General features: G+C 29.4%; 1 protein-coding gene across 5 annotated transcripts in view; it reads left to right on the forward strand.

The window, feature by feature from the left end:
• The window catches only part of yip2 (yippee interacting protein 2), a 49,199-nt gene that overhangs the window by 22,467 nt on the left and 14,155 nt on the right, over positions 1-12,577 (forward strand). For all 5 annotated transcript variants that reach the window (XM_043041057.3, XM_087155851.1, XM_087155850.1 and 2 more), the window contains one exon: positions 1,140-1,315. In XM_043041057.3, the coding sequence (XP_042896991.1) occupies positions 1,140-1,315 (176 nt within the window). The remainder of the gene's footprint in view (positions 1-1,139; positions 1,316-12,577) is intronic.

Raw genomic sequence — 12,577 nt, forward strand, 5'->3', positions numbered from 1 at the left:
TAAAACAACTCCTATTTTATTACTAATTATTTATTCAAATCGAACTGCTTTCTCACACTTTTAAGAGCCATATCCTGTTTCTAAATCTATTTTTGGCCTAAGTATGCATAAATTTAAATAAAAACATTTTTCCCTTTAAACTTCGTGAGAATAACTCGAACTATTTCTTAAACCAATAGTAATATCTAAGATTTACCTCTTTTCCTTAAATACAGACATTTTCGGATTTTTTGCAAGATTTTCCCTACCAGAAAGACTGATCGCTCATGGACTTTTCTCTTGCCACTCAACAAAGTATGACATAAATAAATTTCTTTCGCTTTCATTAAAATCCTGTGTCTGTTTTCCTGCTCGGTCCGACTGCATCATTTTACATATATATTCATACAATTTTAAAATTAACCATCGGGATTTATAAGCACATGGTTTACAAGTTTTAAAATCGCACTTTTTCTGTCAAATTTTTGAATATGTATATATATGTTGAATTTCCTCTTTTTTAGTTTCTGACTAGTCTCATCCCTGAAAATAGTTTTTAATTTTTCAAGATTTTGCTGAAAAATGATCAACTGTTGCAAGACTGCTTATTTCCTCCAAAATTGCCAAAAAGAAGGAATTTGATTTTTGAAAGAGATAGTAAAATAAAACAGCGTTCTTGCTCTACCTACTATTACAGCTTATATAACTTTTTTTTTCCATGTTAAATGATGCCAACAATTTTTAAATTCAGAAGCTTGGTTTTCTTAGTTCATAAAATAAATTTTTTCTCCGAAAATAGTTGATATAAAAGATTATTAAAAAACTATTTCATAAATTGGCTAAGCTTTTTAACACTTAATTATTGACTCCTTAATAAAATTGTAGAAAACAATTTAAATTATGAAGGTTTTTTAATTGAAATAATACAGGAAAAACAATCACCAAAAAGGAGTCTAATGTTTGGAACAAAGGGAGATAATAAAATTAAACAGTGTTCTTGCTCTGCCTACTATTACAGCTCTATGGTTATTGTGCATTAGAAAAACAAATAATTGTTTAATGAATAATTAATCTTTATATGTTTTATATCTTTATATTTTTAACATCTTTTTCATATTAAGTGATGTACAAAAAAATATTTTATTTATATTGATATGTAGCTCAAGACAATAACCGCTTCAGTGAGGAATTAGTTTCAGTTGCAGTAGTAGTAAAAGGTAAAGATTCTCTCTTGGAAGTTGATGAACATCCTAGACCACAGACAACAATGGAAGGCCTTGCTAAGTTAAAACCAGTCTTCAAAAAAGGGGGAGTTGTTACAGCTGGCAATGCATCAGTATGTAAAAAACTTTTTTTAATTATTTGTATTTAAAAAAATCAATGTACCAAATAGTTTGTGCAGCATTAGCACTTTTCATGTTTCTCTATTTTATCAGATTATTTTTTTTCTATGGTATATTCTTATATTAACTAATTGTGATTGTGTAAAATTGATAAATTGGTTTGAAAAGTGGATTTAAAGCACCTAATCTAATTAAACTCTCTCACTTCTTGAAAGTGCTTATCTTTGCATCAAAAAAATAGTTCTTTTTTACTTAGATTTTGACCACAATTATGTATAATCAGTTTAAACAAATGTATCAGATCTTTGAATAGGGCAACAAGTTCTCTAATGTTGGCAGATATTAAACAAATTAAGATTTTATTTGTAATTTTGCTACCTTTTTAAACATTGTGAGGTGTTAGAACTTCGGGCTTAACATCTGTGTGTGTGTGACTTAACACAGTAAAAGTCTTTCAAAAAAAAGTTTTTATCGTCTGTCTTCGTTTCTTTTCTTTTTTTTTTGTTAGAAATATATTGTGTCATCCTGTTTCTTTTTAATTTGAAAATAGCTAATTGTATCTTCTGTGAGTTGTGGTCGAAACATTCTTCTTATAAAGATTGGCTTGAATCAATTGACAATATAAGGAGAGCAAGATGCAAAACTTGTAACAAGAACATTGATATTGCTCAATATTCTTGTAACCAACTCTAATCATCTCAATATGAGAAGTATTTCTAACCATTTGATGGAATGTGAGTGTTTACCTCAAAAAATCCTTGACAAGATCATTTGTCAATCCATGAAGGATTTTCAAATAACGAAGAAAAAATATTGCTGCTATATCTAAACCAAACCACTATAGAAAGTGGTTTTTCAGTTAATGAGTCCCTAAAAGTGGAAAATTTAAAGGAACGTCTGATACAATAACATATACAATAATGATATGGAGAAAAAAACTGATTAAAGATTTCAAAGTTTAGTGGGGGTCTTCATATCAAAAAGTTGTTGCAATCAGTGGGATCAGATAGACAAAGATACATGTCTTGAAGAAGAAAAGAAATAGCTTATTTATAGCAGCTTCAAAAAGTAGGAGCTTCAAAAGGATTTGAAGGCTTCAAAAAAAGAAAGTTTGAAGTGGAAGATGATACAGCTCAACTAGAGAAATCTATTGATAAATCCACTGAGATGGCAAAAGAAACAAAAGATTTTAGAACTAATGTAAATGCTCTGAAAAAAAGTGCCCATATGAAAAAAAAAATTTAAAAGAATTGACAACATAATTAAGAAAATTTATAAGCTTAACTTTTAATTCTTGTTTATCGATATTATTTATCTTTTTGTCTAATATAATAACTTATATTATTCTACCTGAGATTGCATACCTAAGATCTGCAAAAACTGGTTTAAATATTTTTATGTTTCTTTAATTTTTTTGATGGCTTGCTACGTTTTTATGATTAAAAATTATCTAATTATAATTATCAATGAATACTGCCTAATATCATATTTTGCCACGGCTTAGTTATAATAAAATAGTTATTACTTCCACATTGAAAGAGTGCTAAGGAATATACACCAGAAAGTGTAAATTAGGTTGAATTGTTATAAAGGTTGTTATAATTGTTTAGGTTGAATAAAAAATATTTGATTTTAAATAGTCAGAAGCAAATTTTATGAGATCAAAAGCCATGAACGAAAAAATTAAGTCTCCTTCAAGTAAATTTTGAAACCAAAGTAATTATTTAAAAATATGTTCATTAATTAAAAAAAAACTTTGGTTAACTTTTATTTTAAACAAATTTCAAAAGGATTTTAAATTTTTTTTTATTTAGTTTAAGATAAAACTAAAGTATGTTAAGAGCTTATTTAGGGTTATCAGGGAAATATTATTGGTGTTTGAAGAAATTACTATTTGTTGATTGGAGAAGATTTTTTTTATCAAGGAACTATTTGATAAAGTTGATGATTACTATTAGTTTGATATAGTTGGAGGAAAGGCAATATTAGTAAAAACATTTATCTTGAAGATGTTGATGTAAAGTTTCTGTTGAAGAAGTTGATCTATTTATTTTCAAATGCCGATAGTTAGTTCTAAAAATCAGATTTGATAAACAATAAAGAAAAATGTTTTCCTTCAGAATTATTTTTAAAAAATACATCATGGCCATGTGCAATGGATTACAAAATAAAAAGGCTGCTCCCTTTTATAAGTATAAAGAAATGCATTATTTTTAACATGAAGATTTTTTGTAAAGTAAATGGTCAAACCAATTAGCGAACTCCCCTCCCCGGTCCTAACGCCAAGAATTTAAAATTAAAAGTAACTGAATTGTTTCCAATGGACAGTTAGAAGCATGGGAAGAGATCCTTAGTTGGCAATTTGTGGAAAGATAAAATAGCCGAAAACAAAGCCAACGCCACATTATTAATATTAAATTTTAAATATTGCTTAATCAACAAACAGATCATGAGAATTGATATTACCCTGTAACTGAAACATTTTTGTGGTAAGAGAAATAAAGTAACTTAAGGAATAAAAGATTAAAAATAGATTTTGATGTTTAATTTAGTTGTGAATTTATGAATTATGAATAAGTAAGTAAATTTAGAATTATACATTTGTATTGAATTAAAAAGTTAGCCTTTACATTGATTGTTAAGAAGAGAATAAAATATTTATACATTACAGAACCTCTTATCCGGAAACCAGAAAACCGAAACAAATTCAATAAATTTTCCAACCATTTCTAAAAAAAACACCTGACTCATTGAACACCTGTTTTCTTATCAGCTCAGCCTTAAGCAGGCAGAGTCATAACTAGGGGCTTCTCCCAATAGGAGTCTTCACATCTGTTCATTGCTTAGGGCAGGAGAGTTAAAACAAATAATTTTGTCTTCTTTGATTCCTAGAAATCTCTTAAAGTACTCCCTAACTATTCAGATTATATAACCTATAATTCCTATTTCAGATAAAAAAAAATTTAAAAAATTTCATTAATAATCTTTAAAATTAAAGAAGTGTAAAATTAAAATAAAATTATAAAATTCTGATGCGTCTAAAACAAGTTAAGAAACAAAAAATTTATCATTCTGATGGTAGAAAACTTTTTTTATGAGTGAAATATAGAGAATTATTGTAAAGGTGTAAAATAAAAAGACACAAATTAAATCTTAATAATTAAAATCAAAATATAAATAAGTGTTTGCAGAACAGTACTCAGGGTTGCCACAGGCTACTAAAATGAAACTATTTGCTACTATTTTCGGCTTTAGGCGACTACAGCGACTTTTTTTTTGCCTGAAAAGGCTTAAAAAAAAGCAACTATTTTCAGGAATAGGCGACTATTAGGAGACTTTTTTTACTCTTGGCAAAGTTTTTTCGCAAAAATTAATGTTACTTTTCAGAGCATTAACAAAAGAAAGCAAACTTTTATTACAATCATTTATGTCCTAAGAGCCATAAATTTAAATTTCCATTGGATTTAATAAAGTACTTGTTATATTTTCTCTCTGAGCGGCAGTTTTGTTACTTTTAATTGTTTTTTCCTTCTATTAACATTCATATTTTATTGTAATACGACTTTTATTTAGGTACCTATTTTCTAATATGTATACCTTTTATATTTGTGCAAAACTTTTTTTTAATTGGAGCATAGTTAGGACTGGGCAATAAATCGATGTATCGCAAAATATCGATTTAACGCATATATCAGTAGGCCGGTGTAGTGAGTTTCGTTTTAGGCGATGCATCAGAAATCTGATTTAAGCCGCCGGACTAAGAATACAATTGCGGTTTAACGATTTAATATGCAAGGATCCTTGACCAGGCTAACGCTGTTACCACACTAACGAAGACAATTTTGATTTCGTCTAGCTGCAGAGACATAGATAGCGTTTTGCTATTAGGATGATGTTAGTTTCGTGATGTTGAATGACGAAGAGCGAATTGAATCAGAACTCCCGGTTTCGTGCGAGGATCATCGTTGTAATATAGAACGCAATGCATAGTTTCTTTATGTCCATTTTTGTCTTTGGGATTTTGCGTTTTTTGAAGATTATTTTCAATGGGACTTAAGTCATTTTGCGATCGTTGTGCATTTTATTTCGTCAGAAATAATTGTCTGGTTTCTTGTAAATAGTTTTCAGTGAGACTTTTGCAGCGTTCGTTTCGTTCTGCATTATTTCATAACGATTCTTGTCAGTTATTTTTAGTAAACCTACTGTTACTTTGCGATTGCTGCACAATCGCTGTTATCTTAAATTTTCGTTCTGAACTCAATAGATCAAATCATTGATTTTTTCAATTATTGTTTATTTTAAGCGATACAATTTAATAGGGGTATTTTGTATTTAACTTTGTTATAAAAAGTTAGTTTTTTTAAATTTATTAGATGTAGGTAAGTAATAATTTGATTGTTTTTCAACCAATAAATGCTTAATCGTTTTTAATTATAAAAAAATTAAAACAAAGCTTACCTTTATTTAATTTGCTTTTATTTTTGAGAAAATGAAAACAAAGTTTTAAAAAAATTTGGCTATTAGTTAAAACAATTTTTTTTTAAAATTAAATAAAAAGTTTAGTAATGTTTTGAGGTTTTTAATAATTTAACATTAGTACTTAAAGTATTTTTTTAAAATTTTAATTAAAATTCTTTCAATACTTGTTTGTTTTATAATTTGTTAGATAGTCAGTATCATTTTTAAACAAATAAATTTTTAGTCGATTTTATTTTCAAAAATGAAAATAATAATAAATAAGAAAATATTTTTACATTTATTAAGTACAGAATTTGACCATTAGTTAATACTACTTTTTATTATTTTAAATAAGTAAATAAAAAAGGGTCTAATGATGTTTCAAAAGCATGTTTTTTTAAACAAATAATAAAATAAAAAAAATTTCTAAAGTGAATGCAGTGTAATGTCCCATATCCGGACGTCCCTTTTCCGGAAGGGTCGATTTCCGGGTCACTTTTTAACAATCAAAATAAACAAACATTTCTACATCTTCCCCTCTCCTTTAAAAAAAAAAACGAAGTCTTTTGACAGGTTTTTCCCCTTCTCAGCTTCTAGAGATCTATGCATTGAACCCATAAATCAACAGAAAAGAGAACAGAAGATCTACAAAGACCATGATGCTCCTCCTCTGGAATGCAGGAAAGGGGGGGGGAGATTTGTTTTCAAAAGAGCACAACTGAGTCCCCTCCCCCTTCTTTCCTATGCAGCTGGCTAGTAAAAGAGGCATTTCCTGGAACCTTTTTATTTGAGTGTCAGGGGGAGAAATACTGTGAAAACAAAAAGGGTAAACACAGCAAATGCTGAAGTGGAGGGGGAGTCCCCTTTAGTCACACAAGAAAAAATAAAGAGAACTCTAACAGCATGCCACGCCTTTATGCTTGATTGATAGCCAATGATGGGAGAGAAAATAGGAATTTGTCACTACCCCGCCCTCAACTTGAATGACAAGTAAGGAGGAAATGAATTTTTCTTCTCCACCTACCCACCTTATTGAATGACAGGAATTTCCCCTTCTTGCTTGAATCCTTCTAGTTCGAAATGGTGGAGAGAGCAATTAATATTTTCATAACTGTGAATTTTTTTCGTTTTCTATATTTATTTTTAGAATAGCAATAATTTTTTTTTTCTAATATTTTGTTTATGATTGATTAGATATCATTCTAATACTAAAACATTATTACCCAAAAAATGTTTATTTATTTTCTGCTTCTTAGATTCAGATCATTTTAAGCTTTGTTTACCTTGGAAGTCAATTATACGGAAAAATCAAATATACGGACTTCGGGAAGTCCCGCTGATTCCGGATACGCGACTTTCCACTGTATTTCTTTGGTTTGTTTTCCACTTCCGTTTTTTTTTTTTTTTTTTTTTTTCCTTTTAATTTTTAATGCCTGTATGTTAAGTAATTTGTTACAGAATTATTATTTTTAAACCAATAAATCTTAAATCATTTTTAATTTAAGAAAAATGAAATAAAGCTTGGGTTTGCTTTTACTTTTACTCAGGGTTCCCACGGTCCTTGAGAGTCCTTGAAAGTCCTTGAATTTTTTTTTGCTAAATTTAGGTCCTTGAAAGTGCTTGAAAAACGTCTTAGGTCCTTGAAAAACTTGATAGGTCCTTGAATTTGTCCAATACTGCCGGAGGCCCTTTTTATAAAACACCCGCGGATCTTTCTCGTTCTTTCTGTTTTGTTCCCGAGCTCCCTCACGTGGTTTTTAACGCCACCGTTTCTAACCAGGCCTAGCGTCTTGGTGTCTGCCAATCGCGCGGAGCACAGCAAACAATCAATGCGTTCGGGGCGAGACTCCGCTTCATCTTCTGTCGCATATGCTTAGATCTTCTTTTTTCTTATCGAAACTGGAATACTCTCGAAGTTCGTAACAATATGTACCTTGTAGTTTTCAATAAATTTGCCGTTTTACCATCCGCACTTTTCCTTACGTTTGCGTCATTTCAGAACTTTATTGTAAAGCGTATTCGCAAAGGCACGGCTTCGTATTTGTGTTATGTAGTTTAGACTAGTTATGCCTGGGAAGTGCTATTTTAATCCCCAATGGATGGATAATCAAGCTTATTAAGAATGGATTTTATCGATGCCCGAAAAGAAGTTCAGAGCCAAGTGCCGATTATGCATGAAGGAGATCGATATCGTGAAAATGGAAGAATCTGCTCTGAAATCACACATCAAAGAAAGGTAAAACAAAAAAGCAGTCTCATGCCCTGAGTTCTCTTTTTCCAAAGACATCAACATCTAATTCATCTGGTGTAAATACTCCTTCAACATCGTGTGCCCCATGGGAAACAGAAACTTTAGTGGCCGAGGTAACATTGTCTTCTTATCTGGTCAAAAGGAATGTGCTTGATGCTGAAATTCTCTGGAGTCTGAAGTGCATCACTAGTAATTATTCATGTAACTCCTGTGAAGGGATTAGTAAATTGTTCTCCAAAATGTTTGCAGATAGCTGTATAGCGAGACAATTATTTTGTAGTGCCACAAAGTGAGCCTATTTGGGCTCCTTTGGATTGGCACTATACTTCAAAGGGATTCTTATAAATGAGCTGAAGAATGTTGATTGCTACACTGTACTCTTTGATGAGACGTTAAATCAGTCTCTACAATCTAAGCAGATGGACATTATGGTAAGGAATTGATAATAAAGTTTGCACTAAGTATCTTACCTCCCAATTTATGGGTCATGGAACTGCAGAAAATATTTTGTCCTTTTTTTACAAATGCATGGATGATGGTTAAAAGCTCTCTAAAATACTTCAATTATCCATGGATGGACCCTATGTCAATTGGAAATTCTATTAGAAGCTTCAGTGTGAATTAAAAGAGAAATATTCCCACCAGGTCATATTCATTGGCAGTTGTGGATTACACATAACGAATAATGCTTTTAAACATGGTGAAAATGGGATATGTTCCTTCTAATTTTTATTTTCAGAAAGAATTGTTGCTGCATAACATTTAGAGAAGGTTGTGTAAATTATGGATGAATAATTTCAGAAACGATGTTTAATCGAGGAGAGGAGGGGGTTATGGAATACCTAAGATTTAGCTCTGTCTTTCATGCAGCCTTCACATGGAAATACACAGGATTAAAGGATTTCACCATTAACACCTCATTACCATTAGTGATAGATTGTGCTGAAAATGATTTTGTGAATTAATCTGTAAAACCAGTAGGGTTGTTTTTAAAAAAATAAAAATTTTAGTCCATAATACATATACTCTCTTCTCTCTATATAGGCAAAGCATTTAGGTATTATATTTGAAATTAATTATTGCCACAACAAGCATTGTGGCTTCTAGTAAAATAGAAGAGAATAATTTTTAAAATTGGTCTTAGATTAAGGTCCTTGAAAATTTTTGTTGAGGTCCTTGAAAAGTCCTGGAAAGTCCTTGAATTTTAATCTCATCATAGAGTGGGAACCCTGTTACTTCTTTATTAATTTAATTGAAAAAATTAAGCAATGATATTGATGTCATAGTAGAATATGTTTAGAATTAATATTTTCTTTTGTAATAGATTTATTCCTTTTTATTTATTTTTGATTGATTTAAAGATCTCCCATAGGTAATTTTTGAACATATGCTAAATTGCGATACATTACTATATCGTGATGTCTAACTGACGATGTATCACGATTTAAAATTTGACATCACCCATTCCTAATAATAGTATTTGACAATTAAACTATAATTTTAGTTATTTGGCTACTATTTTTGATAAATTTTTGTTCCTGTTCAGGCAACTATTTTCATAGTTTGAAGCGACTATTTTCATGCTTTAGGCTACTAAAAGCAACTATTTTTGTTCAATTTTTACTGTGGCAACCCTGAGTACTCCATCAGGGGACACACTGCCTGCAAACACACAGGAGCCTTTCCGTTAGTAGATTAAACCAAAACTAACAGTGCCCGAGGCCCCTTAATGAAAAGACAAAAATATAACTTTTACCACAATTTAAAAGCACTAAAAATCTGAAAATGAATCACACCTAAAAGGTACTGTTTGTCTACGATAGGTACTCTGACCGCCACAAAGTCTGTGACAGTCTGGTGCTATTTAAACAAGAAGAGGGCATTTTAGGGAGGGTAGCTTCGATAATAGCTTGTATGGGAAGTATATCAGATTGGCTGACTCAGCCACCAGTAGGAGACTTATTTTATCTGATTCAATAACTTTTTTAAAGATTCGCATGGATATTTCTTTCCTACTTAAAAAGATTATCTTTACTCAATCTTTTGCTATTTTTTATATACAAATGAAAGAAAAAGAAAAAAAAGTGAACAAATTCTGACGTTAAGGGTATAGCAGGTTTTTTTAATGTTACTTTTTAATTTTACGTTTATTATGAATGATCATTGATTGTTAGATGGTTTAATTTCTAAACTTGCACATTTTTTAAAGCAGTTAGTTTCTGTTATTGAGTTTTCTGGAACTTATTAACTCTGATTTTAAAGGGAGATAAAACTTTTGCTGAAAATAGAAATAGTTCATGTTATCTGTGCTGAAAAAATATTAAATATCTTTGTTTTTATTATTTATATTTTACTTTTTTTTAAACTGAAAGCAAGTTACCGCAAATTGGATGAAATCTAAAACTATCAACGATGATTTTTATCAACACCCATCAAACCATCTGAAATTATCTAAGTTTTTTTTGTTGCTTAAATTACGTTTTCTAAGTATATATTATGCAAAACAATAGCCCCAAAGGATTTTTTTTAAATTTAATTTATTTTAAAAGATGTTAACAATTAAATTTTAAAGCTCTTTTTAATTAAAAAAATTAAATATCTAAGGATAGAGTAAATGGATTTTAAGAAATTGTATCTCATTTTACGCGGAAGTAATTGAAGTTTTTGATAAAATAGTTATAAATAAAATATATTCTTTTAGTTCCAAGTTTGAACTAAAGAAAATATGTAAATAAATTAAAAATAACTAATTATTCATAATATTATTCACCTAAAATTATAAATTTATTATTTAATACAATGTTTGCTATTTTGTGTAACTTTAGTTGAGGTTTTTAAATTCCCTCCAAATCAACTGATACAGAGCGATCAACGGAGTGGAGTGGCGGAGTGCACCGCAGAGCAGCATTTCGCGAAAAGAAGCTATAACTTTTTATTGAATTAAGATCCATTTTTTTGGAAAAGCCATTTTGTTCAGAATAAAATTTACTTTAAAATGGGTTTTGTTTGAACTTTGTACGACATTAACAAAATTTTTGTTTTTCATTTTACAACTTAATTTTGCAATAAAAATTAAATTTTTTAAACATTTGTTTTATTATAATTATTTTATCAAAAATTTCAATTATTTCAGCGTAAAATGAGATACAATTTTTTAAAATCCATTTATTCTATCCTTAGATGTTTATTTTCTAATTAAAAAGAGCTTTAAGATTTAATTGGTAATGTCTTGTAAAATAAATTAAATAAAAAAAATTGTTTTGGGCTATTGTTTTGTATAATATATAATATATTTTGTATAATATATTTTTTGCTGCTTTTTAAAAAGCAGCAAAAAATGTAAAAATTATGACATCAAATTTTGGGTGCAATCGCTATTAAAATTTTAACTCTTTTAAAAAAGAGAAAATCGGACGATCTAAACAATGTTTCAGGTGCGAATACTTAATTCTCTTCACTTTAGAGCTAACACAATAGACCGAAGAAAGAGGTCTCATTTTCTCTCGCCGAAACCAGTCTTAAAGAGGGACCAGCACCCCTACTTGAAATAATCATAACTCGTTACCATAGTCACCGCCACACCTCCAGACGAATGTCTGTCAGAGTACCTATCGTAGACAAGTAGTATAAATTTTAAACCAATTTATGAAACGCCCCCCTTCAAAACACGTTATAAATACAAGTAAGTAAAATGAAAGTTACAGTTAATAAAAGTAAAAAAAATATAAAAATATTCCGAATCAGTAAAAGAAAAAAAAATCAAGTGCTGCCATCTGTTTTGGAAAATGAAATCCTATCTGTTTTGAAAAATGAAAGGTGTATTCTCAGAAAAGAGAAATCGTCAAAATCGCGAGGCGCACAGCATTTATTAGTGTTGAATCAGTGCTTACATGAAGGGACCTGGAATAAAAAAAATGGAAGATTTATTTATTAAATAAATAGCATTCCCTATCATTTACACGCATTTACGTTGCCTTGGATATGTCAAGTAAGAAGTCCTGAATTTTAAATTTTGTTTAATACCTTTAGAAAGATGAAACTAAAACATCGGTTTCGATTTTCTAAAGGTTAATTTTATATAGTGTTTAATAAGCATATTTTGCATTGTGACTTTATATTTGTGGATTATTTTTCTAAATCACGCCTTCCTTATTTTTACAATTAAAAAAAGTATACAAAAATAATGATTATAAATAAAAAGAACAGAAATCATTAAAAAAGAAAGCGGGGGAGAGAGAAAGTTCAATCCTCCTAATTCTTACTTAAGTAGCATTTGTTTTTAAATTAATTCTTAAATTATTATCAAGCAGACTATTTTTTTCCTTCTTTTTATTAAAGTCTATCCAGTTCACTTATTATTCAGTATTCATTTTATTTTTCAAAGAAATATATTTCGAAATATGGTAATTAAGGATTCAAAACAAAATTAATTACAATAATCAAAACTTTTCCTTCATTGTTTTTTTTTTTTTTTTTTTTCAAAATAATTCAGTAAAATCCCTGAAATTTTCCATTAATAGTTCAAAATGCCCTGAATCTTTTCCAT

Source organism: Parasteatoda tepidariorum, chromosome 12, assembly GCF_982258835.1.
Source record: "Parasteatoda tepidariorum strain Cologne lab strain chromosome 12, Ptep-v5.0, whole genome shotgun sequence".
NCBI classification, from domain to species: domain Eukaryota; kingdom Metazoa; phylum Arthropoda; class Arachnida; order Araneae; family Theridiidae; genus Parasteatoda; species Parasteatoda tepidariorum.